Here is a 19,861-nt window from a genome sequence, read left to right as displayed (position 1 = left end):
GGCCCTGGCCCGCCCGCACGGTATCGCCCAGCAGACTTCCCGGTCTTCACCAGCATGAGCCGCCAGTTCACCCTCTTCGGCGGGGAGCGCCTGGGCTTCAGCGGCTGCTCGGCCGTCCTCTCGGGCCGGTTTGGCAGCAGCCGCTCCTCGTTCAGGGCAGGGGTCAAGGGCGCGGCGCCCTTCGGCAGCAGGAGCCTCTTCAGCCTGGGAGGCAGCCGGCGCCAGGCGCGCAGCGCAGGGTCCGAGCGGGGCGCCGGCTATGCACTGGGCCATGGGGGCGCGGGCGGCGGCCGCCCGGGGGGCTTTGTGGGCACCATTTTCGGCAGCGCTGGGCTAGGGCCCACGTGTCCCTCGGTGTGCCCCCCCGGTGGCATCCCTCAGGTCATCGTCAACAAGAGCCTCCTGGCCCCCCTCAACGTGGAGCTGGACCGCGAGATCCAGAAGGTGCGCGTCCAGGAGCGGGAGCAGATCAAAGCGCTGAACAACAAATTTGCCTCCTTCATCGACAAGGTGGGTCCTCCAGCCCCTGCGATGGCTCCCCAGTGCACAGTGTACTGGGTGGATTTAGGGCAAGTTAACACCTCTCTGCCTCCCTTTCCTCATTCTTAAAATGGGCACAATATACTCCAGTGCATTCAAAGGAGGACGGCTTGGGATGTTTACAGTGGCTGGCACACACTCCTAATAAGGGAAAATCTCAGTCCTTCCTCCTGGGACAAGACAAGACCCTGGGAAGGGAAGGCCCCTCCCCACCCCAGAGGCAGGAGACCTATGGAATGGATCTTTTGTGGGCTCCCAGAGCCAGAACAGGGGCACTAGGGGGTCACAGGCGGAGGGCTGTGAATGGGGAAGGACTAGAAGGGTAGGAAGGGGTCAGTGTGTGAATCAGGCGGATTTCCAAGGGAGGTAGGAGAAAAGGGCCACAAAATTAAAAGGTGGGGCCCATGCGACCTTTTGAAGGAGGGCATGTGGGGTTAGGTGTGTGTTGGGAGAATGTGCTCAGAAATGGGCACAGCAGGGAAGATTTCTCGGGGCCGGGGGCGGGGGGGGGTTCAGTGGCAGTGACCCCAGGGAGTGGGGAGGAGGCTAGGAGTGGGCTTCTCATCTCCACTGCGGAAACAGGGCCAGACCAGGAGTGGTGACAAAGGGACAGACGCAATAATGATGACAATAGCTGACACTGATGGAGGCAGTACTTGGCACCCGGCGCTGTCCCAAGTGACACATTTATCAGTGCACAGTCCATGATCCTGTTATTATTCTGCCTTGAAGAACAGGAAATTAACACAGAAGGAGACTTAGCAATGAGCTCAAGTTGATGGAGCACTCGATGATGGGCTGTGTGCCTCACCACCATGCTAGGGAAGGGGAGTGAGGTGGCTGGAGGTGCTAGACCAGGAGCAGGAGAAACGTAGCTACTGTTGTGGAGGATAGGGGCCATCCCTGGCCTCTTTCAAAGAGAGTTGTTCTTGTGTATGTTTCCTGTGTCCCCCAAGCTTAAAGATAGGCAAGAAGAGGAATGCTGGTGAATAGCAAGGGCCTAAAATGAGGAACCTTAGATGGGAGAATCTGCTTTCAACAATAACAACAACCAAATCTCAACTAATCAGGAGCAGTTCAGGCCCCAGGAGACAAAGGGTCCTAACTACCAGACTGACTTCCCAATCTGCTTCTCCTCTGCTGTTTCCCAGAATCTAGAATGAGAAGTCACGCCAGTCACATGAAAACCCACCAAGGTAGAGGTGAATGACATCATAGCGTAAGCCCACTTCCTGATTTCTTTTAGACTGGATCTCGCTTCTTGTCTTGGAGATCCAAATGACCTTGTCCCTCTGGCTGCACAGTGTCTGATGAGCCTTGCTCCATCCTGTCCCACTCATGACAGGCAGCAGCATAGCGACTGTGGGTCATGACCACCTTTGGGTTTTAGGTGCGCTTCCTGGAGCAGCAGAACCAGGTGCTGCAGACCAAGTGGGAGCTGCTGCAGCAGCTGGACCTGAACAACAGCAGGAAGAAGCTGGAGCCCATTTATGAGGGCCACATCAGCAGCCTGCGGAAGCAGCTGGAGACACTGTCTGGGGACAGGGTGAGGCTGGAATCAGAGCTGAGGAACATGCGGGACATAGTGGAGGACTACAAGAAGAGGTGAGTAGGAGGCAGAGAAAATGCTACTGGAGAGTGTGACTGCAGGTGAAGTTTCTATTTCCAGCCAGTATTTTTGTCTTCCTAGATCCTTTGCTGAGACCATCGCTATTTCCTGTCCCATAGGAGAGGGAGGGTCAGGAAAAGCAATGGATCTCCCCAGAATGGTGCTTGAAATGTGTGTTGAATTTCTACCCTTGGAAAAGGAAGAATGGGGGAAAGAGAGTTAGGTGAACACCCAATGGACAAATCAACTGGCTTTGTGGGTCCTCTAGAGTGAGATTTCCATGGCAGTTCCCAAAATATTAAACACCCCACTAATCCCAGCACACTTTTTTTTATTTTAAAAATAAAAGGAGGAAAACATTAACAGACAACCTTTTATAAAATAGCGAAAGAACAGTACAGACAATACAGAGTTACAAACAAAGTGATAGGAAATTAACAATGCTTGCTGTATTACATATTGATATCTTCAAAGTGGTTTCTCATGAAAACAGATAGAGACATGCAATATTGAACAATCAAGGACTCATCGACAGTTTCTTTCAGCAAAGAAATAGAAGACAGTGGAACAACTATGTTAGCTATCCTGTATATACATACATACAAAATTTCTCCTTCTTTCCCTTCGCTTTTCCCACATCCCAGTTGCCCTTTACCCTTGAGCTTTTTCCTATCATTTCACAATCTATCATACCTCCGAGTTTAAATTAACTCTTTCAGGTTTTACACTAGTGAAACAATGCAGTGTTTGCACATGCATGTCTGATTTATTTCACTTATGAGTATGGTCTCTAGTTGTGACCATTTACCTATAAAAGCCTTGAGTTTATCTTTCTTTATAGCTGTATAATATTCCATTATATAAAAGTATCACAATTTTCTTATCCAATCCTTGGTGGATGGACATTTGGGTTCCCAGCACACATTTAAAAAGTAAGCAAAAATGGTTTCATGTTGAAAATGTCTTTGAAATCAGAGATTGTCTCTCCCTCTGAATTGAGCTAATTGTAAGAAAATTTAAAAGTCTAGGTGCATTTTGGTTTAGTATCTTGGAAGATGCCAGGATTTCTAAGAATAGGTGGCTTCTTCTATAGTTTTATAGGGTAGAGGTGGTCAGGGCTGAGTTCTTTCCCTTGCTCCATGTTCAGTCTGCCAATCCATCCCTACTCAGAAATCCCCTTTCAGCGGGAGGTTGGCCTGAGCTTTGTATGGAGACCCCATGGGAGGAGGTGACATGGTCCCTGACCTCAGACAGTGCTTAGTTTGTGAGGATACATTAAAGAATGCTTTCACCCAGTGGAAATGAATACAGTGTGAGCTGAGATCAAGTAGAATTAAAATAGGAATTGGAGCTCAAGCAGTGATCAAAGCAGGGCCTAGAAAGAAGCGAGGACGAGGCACAGTTCAGGGCAGAGGTATGCAGGGCTGTGCTATCTCAAAAGGGTACACGTCCAGAGTTCCAGAATTACCACTTGCTCACTGAGCAGCCATGGGCCACCCTCTTGAGTCACCATGATCTTTAATACTAATAGCTATAAGAACCAAGCTGGGTGTGATGCGGCATGCCTATAATCCCAACACTCCAGGAGGCTGAGGCAGGAGGATTGCAATTTTGAGCCCACCCTCAGTGACTTAATAAAAAAAATAAAAAATACCTCTAAATAAAAAATAAAAAATGGCTGGGATGTAGCTCATTTCAAAGGCCCTGGATTCAATCCCAAGTATTGGGAAAAACAAAAAACAAAACCTAACCAAATCAAGAACCAGTGTCGATACTTACCTTAACACCTAACAAAATTGTTGGGAGGATAACTTAGAGAGCGAAGTATTGACAGCTCTTAAAAGAATCAGAGTATGAAATACATGTAAGGCACTGTTTCCCTGATGTCCAAAGTCTTGTATTTGAATCCTAGTATTACTAGCATTGTGATCTCAGCCAAGTATTTTAATGTTTTTCCCTTCATTTATAAAATTGAGATGATAATAGAAGTAATTTCAGAGGTTTGTTGTGGGAATGAAGTGAAATGATTAGTTTAGCACAATAGTATGTAGTAAAGGATAAAACAAACAGTACTTGCATTTATTAAGATTATTCATTTATTCTGCTATGGGTTTTTTCTATTCCTCTCTTACAACATTTCATGACAAATCCTAATAGTAAATCATCCTTGAGTCAGCATTTTGAGTGCATTTGCCTTCCTATTAAACTATGAATTTCTAGACGGCGGATAGCGTGTGACTTATGCATCATGGTATGCTCTGAGGTTTTTCTCAGAGATTCTCTAAAATAATCTTAAAAACTCACAATTTTAAAAAGTTGGCATCTAAAGTTTTTACCATAAATTTAAATATAGTTGCAAAGAATGTAATTTCAAACTTATTATGTGTGTTGCCATTTAAAATTACACTGGCTGTGTCAGCATATTTCAGATTGAGTCCAGGTGCCATGACAGTTTAATATACCACCCTTCATCTGGAAAGTTAACAAACAGGCTCAGCTTTAAAAATCATATTTACATTGATTGTTTCCCATCTGAAATCCAATTTTCATGCTACTTTCCTCATGCAATTTTATTATAGTGACATACAGTTTTATAACTGTCAGTGTTTTGTTGACCACTCTAGCTACCACTAAATAGGCAAAGAACTCGAAATGTTAAAAAGTTTACTTCTTGTAACTATGGCCTTTCAAATGCTTAAAGATTTATTCTGGGTTGAGCTATCTAGACAACAAACTACGTTGCCAATTTTGTACATGAGTATTAAAAAGTTGAAAATTTTTGGAAGTACAGTTTTTAATGAATTGAAAGTGTCAATTTTCTTCTAACTGGCTTAGCTATCCATGCTTAAATATTGATTCTTGTTAAAATGACATAGGAGTCTAGTACTATATATTTTTCATTTGTAGGTAAGTTCTGGGAAACTTTATTTATATAAACAGATTTTAATGGAAATTTGAAACTTTGGGCTCATTGGAAAGGGCAGTTTTCATTGTCAAACCAGAGAAATAAGAGTTTGTGGCTTCACTGATAAATTCAGATAAAAATATAAATATGTATATTTGGGGGATATTATTAAGTTACTCAGGAGTAAACCAAGGAATACATCTTGTACAGTAGATTAATGAAAGCACTCAAGATTAAAATAAAGAAGACTTAATATACTTAGCATATCTACTTGACATTACTAACGTGGATTCTATTTGCTATGGAACAGGATAGATCAGTATGCACTTACTCATTGCTTAATTTTAAATTATATATTGTAACAGATTTTTAAAATGTTACTTATAAAGTCAATAGTACTATAAAATAAATTTATTCTTTGTAAATGTGAATATGTGTGTACTGAACTCTGGTCTGTGATTTCTGGAAATAAATAATGAAAAACTACTTGTAACTAATGTCATTGATTTTGACAAATTTCAATTTGTTAAAAACTGTAATTCCAAAATTTTTTAACTTTTTAATACTTATGTGCAAAACTTGGCAACATAGTTTGTTGTCTGGATAGCTCAACCCAGAATAAATCTTTAAGCATTTATCTTGATCAAATGTTTTTAGATAGTTTATAACATAGAAAGATATAAACTACTAAGAAATAATTGGTCTGCCAACTAGCATATGCTTTGAGTTTTATCAAGAGGTGGTAGATAGAGTACTATTGAATATGTTACAAAATATAAAGATAAAGATAGATTTTCTTGAAATACATATTTCAGGATATAAAAAAATTCCAACTGTCTTGTGAACAGCACATAAAATCTGAGATAAATCATGTAAACTGTTTCCTGTGTGGTTATCCAGTATAAATAGAAAAAGCAGACAGTCTCAGAAAATACCTCATGTACATTTAAAATAATGCATTTCACAATCCACACTGTATCAGACATTCAACAACTCTTTCGTGGGGAAGCAAACTACCAGGGACTAGCCTTAGAGCCAATGAAAGAGCTGGAAAACATTGCTTATGTTCAAGTATATGGGAAAAAAGAAGCTATTGTTTAGCATTAAAGCTTTTTTTCCAACTTTTTAATTGTGGTAAAACATACATAGTATAAGTTTGCTTTCTTAACCATTTTAAGTGTAGAGGTCAGTGATGTTAAATAGAAAATATTATCATAATGTTGCACAACTATCACTATCAGCCAGCTCCATAACTTTTCTTATCTGGCAAACCTGAAATTCTATACTCATTAAACAGTGATTCTCCATTTCCTTCCTCTTCCCAGCCCTGACAGCCACCAATCTGTTTCTATGACTTTGACTACTTTAAGACTACCTTATATAAGCAGAACCATACCTATTTGCTTTTCTATGACTGGCTTATTTCATGCAACATAATATCCTTAAGGTTCACCCATGTGGTATCATATTGCAGAATTTCCTTTAAGACTGAATACTACTTCCTGGTATCTGTATGCCACATTTTGCTTACCTATTTAGTATTATTTCTTACCAATGGTCAATTTCTTTGTTCTCTTAAAGGCCAATTTTTTTGTTTTTTTTTTTTGAGACAGGGCCTCACTATGTAGTTCAGGTTGGTGTTGAACTTGCTACTTATGTAGCCTAGGCTGGCCTCAGACTTGTGGCAATCCTCCTGCCTCAGCCTCCCGAGTGCTGGGATTACAGGTGTGTGCCATCATGCCTGGCTCAAGTGTCTTGTAATACATTCTTTTAACAATAGTAAGGGCTGGAAGAGGTTGTCTCTTTAAACAAGATGATCAATAACCATACTTCCTCAATTGATAATATTGCTGTATGAGGAATACCCCAGCCCCATCTAAACAATTTCTAAGAACTTGTTTCACCTGGAACAGAAATGTGTGTAAGAAACATACATAACCTGCAGTTTAGAAGTGACAACAGTGCTTTTGCTTTGGGCTGGGAGGCCCTGGTAACCTGGGCCATTGTGCCATATTAAGGGGATAGGCCTTTCTGCTGCAACATGGGAGAGGCCAGTTGTGAAAGGGAATTGGGACGGTAGGATCTGCACGATGTCTCTGGCACAGATGCTTTCTCAGGCAGCTTGTTTTAGGGAGCTGACTGTGAACAAATGGACTGCTTTGAGCTTGTCCTCGCCATGTCTCCCCAGGTAAGGCTGTGCGTGCTTCAGGGACAAATGGCCACACCCCACGGTCGTGGCACAGAAGGGCCCTCTCACCTCTCAGTGAGGGTTTGCAGAACCGAATTATCTCAGTGACAGTGCCATGTCCTCCTTTGTCTCACCCAGGTACGAGGTGGAGATTAACAGACGCACTGCAGCAGAAAATGAGTTCGTGGTGCTGAAGAAGGTAAGAAAGTGCAGTAGGCCTGGAAGAAACTTAGAAGAGTCCCACCGCTGGCACACTGGTGTTAGGGCGAGGGAAGGAACCCTCCAGATCACTCAGCTCCTTGGACAAGGGTAACTAGGATTCTAACTTCCCGGTTCCTCCTTCCAAGTTCCATTGCCTGGGGTGCATGCTGCTCCCAGAGACTCCGTCTTGATATCCAGGCACTCTGCTGCACTTCCAGTGCTGGTTTTCTCTCTGGGATTGGGTCATTCTTGAAGTGTGAGGTGAGGGGAGTGGATGATGGATCAGGGAGGGCAGGGAGGAGAAGGCAGCTGACCCTCTCAAGGCAGCCTGGCGGTCATGTATTTCCTAGGATGTGGACGCTGCCTACATGAACAAGGTTGACCTGCAGGCCAAGGTGGACTCTTTGACAGAAGATATCAAATTCTTCAAGTATCTCTATGAAGAGGTAGGAACTTCACTGGCCTCTCTTGTGCAGGCAGGTCCTCTTGCAGGCGACTTATGGTTCATGGCTGGGATGGTTTGTGGATCAAGGAACAGGAAATACAGCAGGTGACTCCCTTGAGTCCTCTGAGTGCCATGCAAAGAGTTCTAACTTGATTCTGCCAAGGGGACGGTGGATTGCTAGCTGTTGAGGAAGAGAATACAGATGGATAGGATGGTCCATAGTACCTCGTGGAAAGGGAGTCCCATTGCTTGGGGCTGATGCTCGAGGTGCTCATTCCCATGCCTGGCAGCCACTGGTGCTGGGGCAGAACTTAAATGTTGAGGAAGGGTGGGAAGAGCAGTGGGGAATTTTCCCAGGAAGCATCAGGAGACATGATCCCCACGTGCGAGCCCCCCTAACTTGCTACTTGCCCTCCACTGTTCCCAGGAGATCGCTCAGATGCAGTCCCATGTCAGTGACACATCTGTCGTTCTGTCCATGGACAATAACCGGGACCTGGATCTGGACAGCATTATTGATGAAGTTCGAGTCCAATATGAGGAGATCACCCAGAAGAGCCAGGCCGAGGCTGAGTGCCTGTACCAGACCAAGGTGAGCTGTGTGCCAAAGCCCAGTGACCACAGCTGTCGGCCTCTCATCATCGTGCATGTGCATATGTGTGAACATGTGTGTGTGCATGCATGTGCTCACGTGTATGTCCTTGTGTGCATACGTATGTATGCATGTGTGTTTGAGATTAGTGGAGACCTACTTTGTACTGGAGCAAGGTTTCATGACATTGCCTCTTGGTAGAGCACAGCCTTGGCTTATACTGGAGGCATATATGGGATTAGCCTCTCCCTCAGCTGAGGCCGTACAAGCCACAACTTGATAAGACTACCACAGTTTCTTTGGATAATCTACATACTTCGGTTTTTCTTCTTGTTTCTGTTTTTGGCAAAATGAAGACTGAAAATTCAAGCTCCACCAGTGCTCTCGTATTTGAGGACTCAAGGATCCTATTGAACTAGGGAAGGTCCCTTCCTCTCCAGAAGAAAAGGATGGATTCTCCCTCTTCTTTTCCCCTTATATCTTCCCTCCAACTCCCCTCTGAGGCCAACAAACCCAAGAGTTCCCCAGGGTTTGCAGAGGCCAGTGCAAAGGTTTAAGGCTCTCTTCACTACTGCTAACAGGGCTGCTCTGACAATAAGCACAAATGTGGTCGCCCTCCCTGTGCTCAACACTCCTACAGAGGCGAATTCTCAACTGCCCTGTGATTCTCTTCTTTTGTCATTCAAACTCAGATCCAGGAGCTCCAGGTCACAGCAGGTCAGCATGGGGATGACCTCAAACTCACCAAGGCTGAGATCTCGGAGGTCAACCGGCTGATCCAGAGGATCCACTCGGAGATAGGAAATGTGAAGAAGCAGGTGGGTCCTAGGAAGTGAATCAGGGGATGAGGCGTATTGTGTGCTGATCTGGACAAGGCAGAACATGAGAAAAGGGTAAGACACGGTCCCTTCCTTAGGCATTTATAACTTACCAGGAGAGGAGGATCAGAGCACACATGGAAAAACAGTGTTGTACACAGCACAACATATGCTGTAGGTACTGTAGGGGTCCAGAGGGGCTGAATGAGAACTCAAGAGAAGCTTTCTGCAGGAGGTGGGTTCACACTGGGGTGGGGTTAAAGGGGAGGGGAAGGTGTCCCATGGAGGAGCCAACAGGAGCAGTAGCAGAGGTCGTGCCTGTGCATGGGGGGAGGGTTGCCCGCCTGGAGCCAAGTGCTACTCGGTGAGAGTGGAGGACACCACTAGGTAAAGGTACGCACGCAGGTTATGGACAACCTTTAAAGCCAGGCAGTGGGGTTTAGATTGGACAACTCCTCTTTAGCAGGTAGAGGGAACCACTCGCAGGATTTCACACAATTCCTTGTTGGAGGAAGAATCCACAGTGGATTTTAAACAGGGGCTGCACTGGTGTGCCAGCCCTGTGGTGGTGCTGTGCAGGGGTGTTGCACCTGGCTCCCCTCTCTGCAAGCACACAATTTGGGACCACATGTGCATCATCGTATCTGTGGCTTTGAAGTCAGCAAACTCATGAATTGCTTAAAGTTTGTTGAGGTCAGGGCAAGGATTTAAGGATCTCGCTTCCTGGGCAGGTTGTGGCCCCATTTTCTTGCCTCCTTTTCGTCCCTCACCCCCCTTTCCATCCCCCTCCCCCTACATGAACTACTGTTCCTCTGGGCAATGGGCTCATGGCAGTGGGAAGAAGAAAAAGCAGCATTAAATAAGAATGTATGAGGCAGGAGGATCTCCTGTTTGAGCCCAACCTGGACAATTTAGTGTTTTGTGAAGAACTTGTCTTAAAATGAGAATAGGAAAAAAGGGCTGGAGATATAGCTCAGTGTGAAGGCTCTAGGTTCAATCCCCAGTACAGAGAGAGAGAGAGAGAGAGAGAGAGAGAGAGAGAGAGACAGAGAGAGACAGAGAGAGAGACAGAGAGAGAGACAGAGAGAGATGATGTATTTAACCAAGATCTGCACAATGCAAGAAAAGTACAGGTGTTAGAAGCTCCTCCAGCATTCAGTGTAAAATGCTATGGGCTCCTGCTTAGGTGAGGTTAGTACTGGAAAATGACATTTTTCAGATTAGAACAGCCCTGTACTCTGTTGACTAGGGAAGACGTTTCTGTGGTGGTCTTGTGATGCTTGGTTTCTATTCAGATGTCTTTTGAGAGTCCTCAGCTAAGGGGCTTTCTCGCCCCTCTTGCCTCCTCACCCAGGGAAGTCCACAGTTCCACATCAGAGCCTCTTGGCATTTGGTGGCCCCAGAATCCATGTGGTATTTGTTTCAAAGGATGCTAAAATTTTATGCCCTCTCAACTCCCACAACATTCAGAAGATCCAAGCATTTGACATTTCCTGGGCTCAGCCTTTGGCTCATCATCAGTGAAAAAGGACAGAGGACTATTTGATTGAATTCAGGTGGCAGAGTTTATTAACAGCCTCTTTTGTGATTGGCCCTTCACAGTCTGAAGAATGACACATGATTTTCTGTGGCCAGGCAGCTGGATCCTGGGTAACTTCTTGGGGTTGTGGGCATTGGCAGTGCTGGGGGCTGCCTGGCTGAGGAGGTAGCACCAGCTTGAAAACAGTCCAGAGATCTATTTGGCATCAGGGTTAGTTGGGTGTTTTTGGTACTGGGAATCAAACTAAGGACCTTGCACTTGCTGGTAGGGTTAGCTGTGAAGTCAACTCCATGGAAAGGGGACACCTCAGAAAGTGAAGGCTGGTGCTTAGATCCTGTCAAAACCCTAGCTAAATGACAAGAACACACTCAGACTAAGAAACTCGGGAAGGATCTAGGGCTTTCACATGCATGCAAGCACACAACCCCATCTGCAGTGTCTCCCACTGGGTCGTGCGATTCCACCTAACAGAGGCATGTGTCTCCTGTAAAACCTGTTCATTATGTAAGAAAATCTTTTAAGCCGGTCCTTGACTGTTAATATAGTTTTCTGTGGGGCCCTGGGGGTGAGACTTTAGGTGTGGTGAGCTTACTAGAAAGACATTTGATTAGTAGGAATGTTATTAGCCACCACTCTCCTCCCATGATTTACAGTATCTCCCGAGACAGCCTGTACACACAGATTTGCACTAGGTATGGCCACCTGGAGACTTTTTCAAGGTTGTTCTTAGAATCTTATAGCTGATAAGACCCGGTGGGACAAGGCTGGGTCTACATATCCAGGTAGCCCATCTTCCCCTCCACTCTCCCAGGTATAGATAAATTTCTACTTCAGATGCTGAGGGCTGAGCTGGGATGGCTCCTGTCTGGAGTCAAGGGAAAGACTGACTCAACTCTACTGATGTCCAAAGTTAAATCAACCAGGAGGCAATTAAAACATTTGCTCAGTCAGGACCACAAGAGGTCGGAACTGGGCTCCCACTCAAAGTGCTGAATCTCTTTTCCCCTCAGTGCTCCAACCTGGAGACATCTATTGCTGATACGGAGCAGCGGGGAGACTGTGCCCTGAAGGACGCTCGGGCCAAGTTGCATGAGCTGGAGGGTGCTCTGCAGCAGGGCAAGGAGGAGCTGGCCCGGTTGCTGCTTGAGTACCAGGATCTCAGGAATGTAAAGCTGGAGCTGGACATTGAGATCACCACCTACCGCAAGCTGCTGGAGGGCGAGGAGAGCCGGTGAGGGATGGGTAACTCCTGTATGGGACAGTAGTTTTCTCTCTGATTTCTTAGGAAGCCCAAGGCAAACAGTTTGGTTCTGTTCAGGTGCCGTCCAGCAAGTGGGCTTCCCTTGTGGTAGGGAAGTTATTCAGCACGAAGGACCAAGTTGTAAAAATCACAGCGATTGTGTGAGAGAGAGGATATTAATGTCACCATTTTTGAGACACAGAGCATTCCCTGGCTTGTCATGGTGTACAGGCAGGTGGGGAGGAGGTGCATGATGGGCACCAGGAGTCATCCAAGTTCAAGGTCTCCCTGGCAATGCCTGGGGCTTAGTGGGGACGTGGACTCATTCTTAACAGTCTAAGGCTAATGGCATCAATGGGGGGAAGTGGGACAAAATTGTCCCACACAATGGATAATCCCAAAGTCCCTGCCGAAGAGTGAGTGACTCCCTACAGAGGAGTTCTCTCCTCAGTTCTCCATTGCTTGAGAGGTCCTGCTGGGAGGTGGGAAGAAAGGAGGCCCAGATAGTGTTTTTAGAAGAGAAGCTTATTCTTAGAGGTGACTCCCTGGAGAGATTGGGAGATAATTAAGGAGGATGTGCTTGTTTTCTTCTCCCTCTGCAGGATGTCTGGTGAATACCCAAATTCCATGAGTATCTGTAAGTACCTGTACATCTCAGTTCCGACTGTGGTCATTTTACCAGAAGTCTAAGTCCCTATATTTCTATGATACAAAAGAGAAAACAGAATCGCAGAGAGGGTTCAACAGAGACTTAAGGACAGAAAAGGAAGCTGACTTTAGTAGCAAAAGGAAAGTGGTGGATAGGGAACAATAATCTCATTAATACAAAAGTAAAACTTACAGAAAAATCCAGTGACACCCAACTGTCTGCTGTAAGAGCAGTGTTTCATGGCTACCTTCTTTTCCTTTCAAGATCAGACCAACGTAAAGATCCTGGATTATAAGAAAAAAGATTGAAGGAGGCCTGAAAGGCTGAACAGTTTTTTAAAAGGCACCTGAAACAATCATCTTCAGGCTTAAATCCTGGAGAGATGCTGAATGCTAAGAGGCAGGGATACTTCCAGGGGGCCCCTTCAGCAGCAGCAGCATAGAGGTCCTCTGTCTGTGAAGTACCTGTCTTCATTTTGTCCTATGCACAGGTAAACTCACTGATAGAGATTTGTCTGCTAGGATCTTAAATTTGATATCAATAGATTGACACAGACTGCTAGGAAAGGGTCAAATACATGGGGCTGAGTCCATTAAAAATGAAGCCATATATGATCAGTGCTCATAAGAACCTCTCAGTGAGGGGAAAATATGCAAAAAAGAGAATATCTCAACATGAAACCACAGCACGGGAGAGCTAAGGCAGCGGCTAAAGCCAGGATGCCCCAGAAGGGCCTCTGCCACAGTACAGGCTGACTGGGGTCTTGTCTTACCCTTTCTAGCGGTGATCAGCAGCACTACTGGGACAGGAGGCGCTGGTTTTAATGTGGGCTTTGGCACCTCAAGCAATTACAACTACAGACCTGCTGCAATGGATGTCAAGACCAAAGGCAACTATGTCAGCGAGCTCAAGGATCCTCTTTGCAAGACCTCAGGCAGCAGCTGTGCAACCAAAAAGGCCTCCAAATGACAGGCAGTTAGGGTGCTGTGAGCGGAAGGCTGCAGAATCCAACCACTTCCTCTCCTTCCCAGCGCCCTTTCCAGGTCAGGAAGTCCTTTGTCTCTCACCACAATCCCAATCCAACCTCTTTTCCATGTTGCAGGAAAGCCAGTCATGGGCTGTCTCACTTGCCTCCTCCCTGGTCACCTTTCACTGTGTGACCGCCTCCCGCACAGAGCTAATGCACACACCTTGGGTGTTTCCCTGCAGCCAGATGCCGGCCCCCCTGTCCAGTGCCTCTTGGGGCCTTCAGTGCCAAAGGGTTCTCTTTGTCCTCTGACTGAGATTGTGTCTAGTTCTCTGCTTCTACAATAAATGATTGCTGCCCTTTGTCTTAGTCTGTTTTCTGTGGCCATGACAGAAGAGCTGAGGTTGGGAAATTTAGAAAGAACAGAGATTAATGTTGGCTTACACTTCTGAGGCCCAAGAGCATAGTCCCAGCATCTGTTTGGCTTCTGGTGAGAGCTTCGTACTGTCATATGGTGCTAGAGAAGCAGAAAGGAGAAGCAGGCATGTAGGGAAGGAATGTGTGTGTGTGTGTGTGTGTGTGTGTGTGTGTGTGTGTGTGTGTGTGTATGTATGTGTGTGTGACTGATGGGAGATGCCAGATTCATTTTCTAACAGCTCTTGAGAGAGAACTAATCCAGTCTCTTGAAAGACATCAGTCCATGAACCCAGTCACCTCCCAAAGATCCCACCTCCCACCACCAACACGTTGGGAATGAAATTCCAACATGAGTCTTTGGAGACAAACCATATCCAAAACAGCACCATTTGGTCTTCAGTGTGGAATCTAGTGCCCTGATCTTGACCTTTGCATTGTCCTAACTTTTCTTGGTCTGACTCTTGTTTCCCTATGAGTTCCCTTCCTCATGTAGATCTTTGCTCTGTGGTTCTATCCAGGTGGGCTCTGGGTGAAAGGTGAATGTGGTGAACAGCTGGATTTGGTACTGATGCAGCTTTGGGGCCAGTTCAGTGGTTCTTGTGCCCTGCGTCACATGGCTCTGTGATGAGGATGATGCCCCCCTCCAGAGATGTCTCACAGCCAGGACTGTCAGGAGTTGGAGCTTCCACATGGCTTGCAGCTCAGTTTCTCGAAGACCCTACGGTCTCCTCCACTTGCTGCCTGGAGTTGCCAGAGCAGCCATTCCTTCTTCCTCGTGTCTCACTCTGCTGCCTCCCGCTTCCTGACCCAGGTCCCGGCAGTGGCCCTGCTTTCTTTCCTCTTCCTTTGCCAAGTTCCTTTTCCCCCTCAAGTGTGAGGTCTGTTTGGGTGCTGAGGACATCAGAATAAACAAAGTGGCCCAGACCTCAGAGAGCTCACAGTCTAGTGGAGGGAGTAAAATAAGCAACTAACAAAGCAATCTATGATGCAATATCAAGTGGTGATAAGTGCTGTGAAGAAAATTAAACAGAATGAGGAGCCAAGAGACCCAAAGGTGCTCTTTTTAGCCATCTATTGTTCTGCAAGAATGGTTGTATCTCAGGTAGCAATTGATTTGAGCAAAATCCTTATATTTTTCAAGTGCAAGCCTTGTATAAAAGTGCAAGCCTTGTATATAAGTGCCCATGTGCTGTTTTCCTCACTCACCTTTCCCCACTTGTATACTCCAGTCTTCCCCTAGGCAAGCCAGGATTTTCTTACCCATGAGCCTTTGCAAATATGATTTCTTTCACCACCAGCATCCATTCCCCATTTATTGGAAGACGGTTCATCCCTCTTGGGCTGGCTAACATGCCACCCCCCATGTTCATGTGGGGTCTGGTTCCTCCAGGTAGAACCCATCAGGCCATCTAGTGTGAAGGAAGAAGAAATATCCTAGCTGCTGACCTCCTTTCCTTCCCCACTCTGTAGGTGAGAAAGCGGAGGCCCCAAGGGCTGAGAACAGATTGGTTCACAGCACCGGGAGGCACCAGGGTCTGGACTGGTGGCCCCACACTGGCAGCACCACCCTTAAACTCATGTTATGGTTGGTTTCTTTACCTACCTGGTATCGTGGTGGCTGCCCACACACCTGTGCCCTCACTCTGCCCCATCTCATCTCTGGTTCCAGGATCCTCAGTTATGGTTCACAGTTGGCATTCAGCATGCATTTGCCACAGAGCAGAAAGCTCAGTGCACACACACGTCTATGACTTTCATGTACAGGTGTGAAACACATATATGTTGGTAAATCAGTGTTTTATGTGCATTGGTTTGTTTATGTAATTTATTGACCAAACAGAGGCTTTTTTGTCCTACACAGGTGTTAAACAGGATTAGGCAAAGGCAAGACTATCAGGTAAATGGTCCTCCTGGGTATGGCATTCTGACTGACGAGTCATACACCTGGCTCCAACTTCTAGCTCTTCTCTTTGCCAGTTGTGGCCCAGTGTGAGATCCTGCTTTTGTACAACAGGATTCATATGAGCTGGCCTGTGTTGAGCACTTTCTATGTGCCAGAAACTCTCCTCCCACTGTCTAAGTACTTTCCATTGGCGATTCATTAATTCCCCTGTCAGTTACCTATGCATTATTGTTAGAAGGCATAGTTGTTATACTGTCCATTTCGATTGTGAGGGTACCAAGGCTCAGAGGGACTGAATAGCTCACGAGGGTCACACAGTGACAAAATGGCAGAGGTGGGAGCTGGAGCTCAGTCTCATTCTGGAGTCTGTGCTCCTAGCTCTGACACCACTTTACCCATTAAAGGACTACCAGAGGGGACGCCAAGAATATTAAAAGGGACCATGGGAGAAAAGACAACTGGAAAACTGTGGACCATGGAAAACTGTGCCTGGAGCACAGTTTGCACATTCATTTCTGTTATGATTATAGTCGTGGATCTCTTAACGATAGGGACATGTTCCGAGAAAAGTATGGTCAGCTGACTTCATCACTGTGCAAATGCATTCGAGTGGATGTGTAAGGCTCAACTGGGACACGACTCTCCCAATACCCAACCTGTGTGCCAGCAGAGGCACTGTTCTTAGCTCAGCACCCGGGCTGCCCTCAGCAAGCACAGAATGTCTTTGAAAAGATAAGAAGGAGCACGGAATCTTGCAAGCCCCTGGACATCTAAAAGCACCCAAGCGTTCACACTGGTTGCCTCAAGGACTTTGCCCACTGAGGCACGAGACATCCAGAGAACTTTGACCACTGAGATTCACTAAGATCGTCTCACCTAATGTCCCTTGCCTTCTTTCAGGTCCCATAAGTAAAGATCCACTTTTCTGTGTTCCCTACAGATGGCCTTCACGCCCTCAGTCTGCCCACACCCAGGTATCAGACTGTGTGCCTTGCTGCTTTCACACAAGCCTGGTGAGTGGTCTCTGCCTTGTGTTGTTCCTTACAGAACATGCGCAGACCTGGATGGTCTAGGTCAGTCACTCGACCTGGCCTCTTGATGCCGCAGAGGTTGCTGCTGGGGGGGCATGACACCCTGGTTTACAGTGCTTGTTTTTCATAAGTAGAAGTACACTCTAAAATAATGATAAACAGTATAGTCTAATAAATACACAAAGTGGTGACATGGTCATTTATTATCATTACCCAATCTTGCATATTGTACATACTTGTGGATATTACACTTTTGCATGACGGGCAGCTAGGAGATTTGTGTGCACCAGTGCCGCCCCAGACATGTGAGGAATGCCTGTGCTATGACGGCTGTGGTGTCACAGGGGATGGGGATTTTCCAGCTGCATTATAACTTCATGGAGCCACCATGATATATACCATCCCTTGTTGCCAAAATAGTGTTTTGCAGTGCATGTTTATCATTAACTCCTGTTTGTGGCGCCTTCTGTGTTGGTGGGCTGTGCACTGGTGCATCCCCTCGCGTGCATGCGTGCGTGCCGTGTGTGTGTGTGTGTGTGTGTGTGTGTGTGTGTGTGTGTGTGAGACAGCAGCAGGACTTGCTCAGAGGCCTTTCAGAGCTGGAGCAAGTGTGGGCTTGAGGGCGCTGGATCCATTTCCTGAAGCAAAGTCCTTCCCATCCAATCACCAGCTGTTCATTTCCAAAGATGCAAACCTTCCTGGGTGCCTCTGTATTTTGTGCACACACTGCCCTCTGCCAGCGGCTCCTGGGTACTGCACCTCCCCTGGTCGTGGGCCTGGACAGAAGGTTTCCTACAGCAGAGGGTGGGGATGATCATCCGCAGGACAGGCTGTGTGCCACTGCAGAGCGGCCAGCTGGAAGAGACTCATCTTCGCTGCCTGGCATGCCCAGGCTGGCCCTCGTCTCTGTGTTGCCTGGGCCTTGGCTCCTCTCTCCCCTCCTTTTCTTCCCTGAATTCTCCTCTCCTGGGAGGCAGGAGGGGGCAGGGGCGCCACTGCCGCTACCTGAACCTCCTTACCTCTAGTTAGCCTAAGCGTTCAGACAATGTTTTCTCAGAGGATGCCTGAGAACCTGGGTGCCATTCCAGAGGTTTTAGGAGAGAGTCCTGTCATTCAGTAATAATCCCCTCTTCGAAGCCCTCTGGCATGGTGGGCAAACTCTGGGCCTAGCTGCAAGAGCGCCCTTTCTGTCTCACACAGCAGATGCCCAGGCTGACGGCAGACAGCAAGCTGAACACGACCATCAAGAAGGCTTCCTAGAGGAGGAGGAGGAAAAGGGACATGAATTAGAGACAGGAAGCTTTTGGAAGACATTGGAAGTCCTGTTGGGAACTGCTCTGGGGTTCAAATCACCCTTTGCCAGCTGCCTCCAATTTCCCTTCCAGGAGTCCATCACTTGAGCCCCCTGCAAGGTGACAGTTGCATGAAGGACAATTATTCTGCACTGTCCCTCAGTTCTTGTGTCCACATCTGGCAAATGCATCCATGTATCATTCTCCCCCTCAACTCTAGCTCTGCAGGCTCCTGGCACACACAGTTGTTTGAAGGGTCTCACCTCTCCTACAAACCTCTTCCATCACCCGGCCCCATCTGGCCCCCACCTCCTTGTGTCTGTGCACACACCTCTTAGGAGGTTATGGCCTAAATTTTCTGTCTTCCTTCCTGTGCATCTGCCCCAGGACACCTGGCCAGCCCTTTTAGACCCAGCTTGCAGGGATTCTAGATTCTTCTTGCTGATATTCAGGATGAAGCAGCAGGTTCTATGTGAAAGCCACCTTCATCTCAGAACGTGAACTGGAGCACAGTGCTTCTAGGATTGGAAGGGACCATAGTTATCACCTATCTTGTGTTCACCAGGTGTGGCTGAATCTTTTTGCTGGTTTATTTCTTTTGCTACTTATAATTGGCTTGGGAAACTCAGTCTCCCCCTTTTGTTTCCACATCTGTCAAATGGGAAGAACAGGAGTTGTTTCCTCCCGTGATTGGTGTGAGGATGAAATGAGTTAAAACTCATTGCCAAGAGCTTAGCCCTGTGACCAATGTACAGCAAGCCTTGGACAAATGACAGCTTCAAATCGCCACAGGGGCGCTCCTGCCCCGCCAGCTTCCCGCTCCACCTCAGTCCCTGCATTCTCCCTGGCCCTCCAGGAATTCCCCCCCATGCCTCAGCTGCTGGTGCCTTGGAGCCCTGTCTTTGCTGCTTGCTGTGACACTTGGCCCCCAACCTCGCTACTTTCTCCTCACTGGGGAGCCAGGGTGACTCAGTTCTTGCCTTCGCGGCTCTCATTTCTGACCTTGCTCCTGGGGTGTTGTTCTTCCACGTACCCCCAGCTCTACAGCCTCCTGGCTCATTTCACAGCCTTCCTCCTGACCCACTGCCAGAGTCATACCTTGCTGCCCAGCCATAAACCCCCACTTGCCTCTTTGGGAACCCCAGAGGAGACGGGGCATGGTCTCCTAGAGTCTGTGTCCCCCACTTCCTTCTCTGCTGAGAGTGCTTGAACCCTTCTGAGGTTCAGCAGGAGGAGCTCGCTCTGACCCTGAGTCCCAGGAGCAGCGTCAGGTGCCCCTGGATGACACTCCCCAAGCCTTCAATTCCTTGGCAGGTTTGCTCTGTTGGGGGTGGTGCTCGGGGTCCCTCACTCCACAGCAGTGAGGAAGAGGTTACACAAGCCAGCTGGCCACCTGTCCCTTCCATCCCAGGCTGGGGCTGCATGGACTTGTATTTCATGAACTTCGGAGGGCTCAGTTCAGCCCTGCCTCCAGCCTAGAGATGTAGTCTCCACTCTCCCCAAGTTTATAGCCCCTCCCCTCGG

At 47.1% G+C, this 19,861-nt stretch overlaps 1 protein-coding gene across 1 annotated transcript; it reads left to right on the top strand.

Annotated features, from left to right (window-relative positions):
- The first annotated feature begins 14 nt into the window (after positions 1–14).
- LOC102012132 (keratin, type II cytoskeletal 72) lies at positions 15–14,048 on the top strand. Its single transcript, XM_005411950.1, has 9 exons — positions 15–510; positions 1,931–2,145; positions 7,381–7,441; positions 7,794–7,889; positions 8,316–8,480; positions 9,173–9,298; positions 11,849–12,069; positions 12,681–12,715; positions 13,509–14,048. Exons 1-9 carry the CDS (start codon positions 55–57, stop codon positions 13,694–13,696), a joined length of 1,563 nt encoding a protein of 520 aa, XP_005412007.1. The 5' UTR covers positions 15–54; the 3' UTR covers positions 13,697–14,048.
- The last annotated feature ends 5,813 nt before the right edge of the window (positions 14,049–19,861 follow it).

The sequence above is a fragment of the Chinchilla lanigera genome, unplaced genomic scaffold, assembly GCF_000276665.1.
Source record: "Chinchilla lanigera isolate Chin_1 unplaced genomic scaffold, ChiLan1.0 scaffold00146, whole genome shotgun sequence".
Taxonomy (NCBI): Eukaryota; Metazoa; Chordata; class Mammalia; order Rodentia; family Chinchillidae; genus Chinchilla; species Chinchilla lanigera.
The sequence above is the reverse complement of the archived record's forward strand: the minus strand, read 5'-3'. Positions and strand labels throughout refer to the sequence as shown.

Coding starts and splice junctions, on each gene's coding strand:
- LOC102012132 (XM_005411950.1), top strand. CDS start 55: ATGAGCCGCCAGTTCACCCTCTTCGGCGGGGAGCGCCTGGGCTTCAGC. Junction 2,146..7,380: donor GTGGAGGACTACAAGAAGAG/GTGAGTAGGAGG, acceptor TGTCTCACCCAG/GTACGAGGTGGAGATTAACA. Junction 7,890..8,315: donor TCAAGTATCTCTATGAAGAG/GTAGGAACTTCA, acceptor CACTGTTCCCAG/GAGATCGCTCAGATGCAGTC.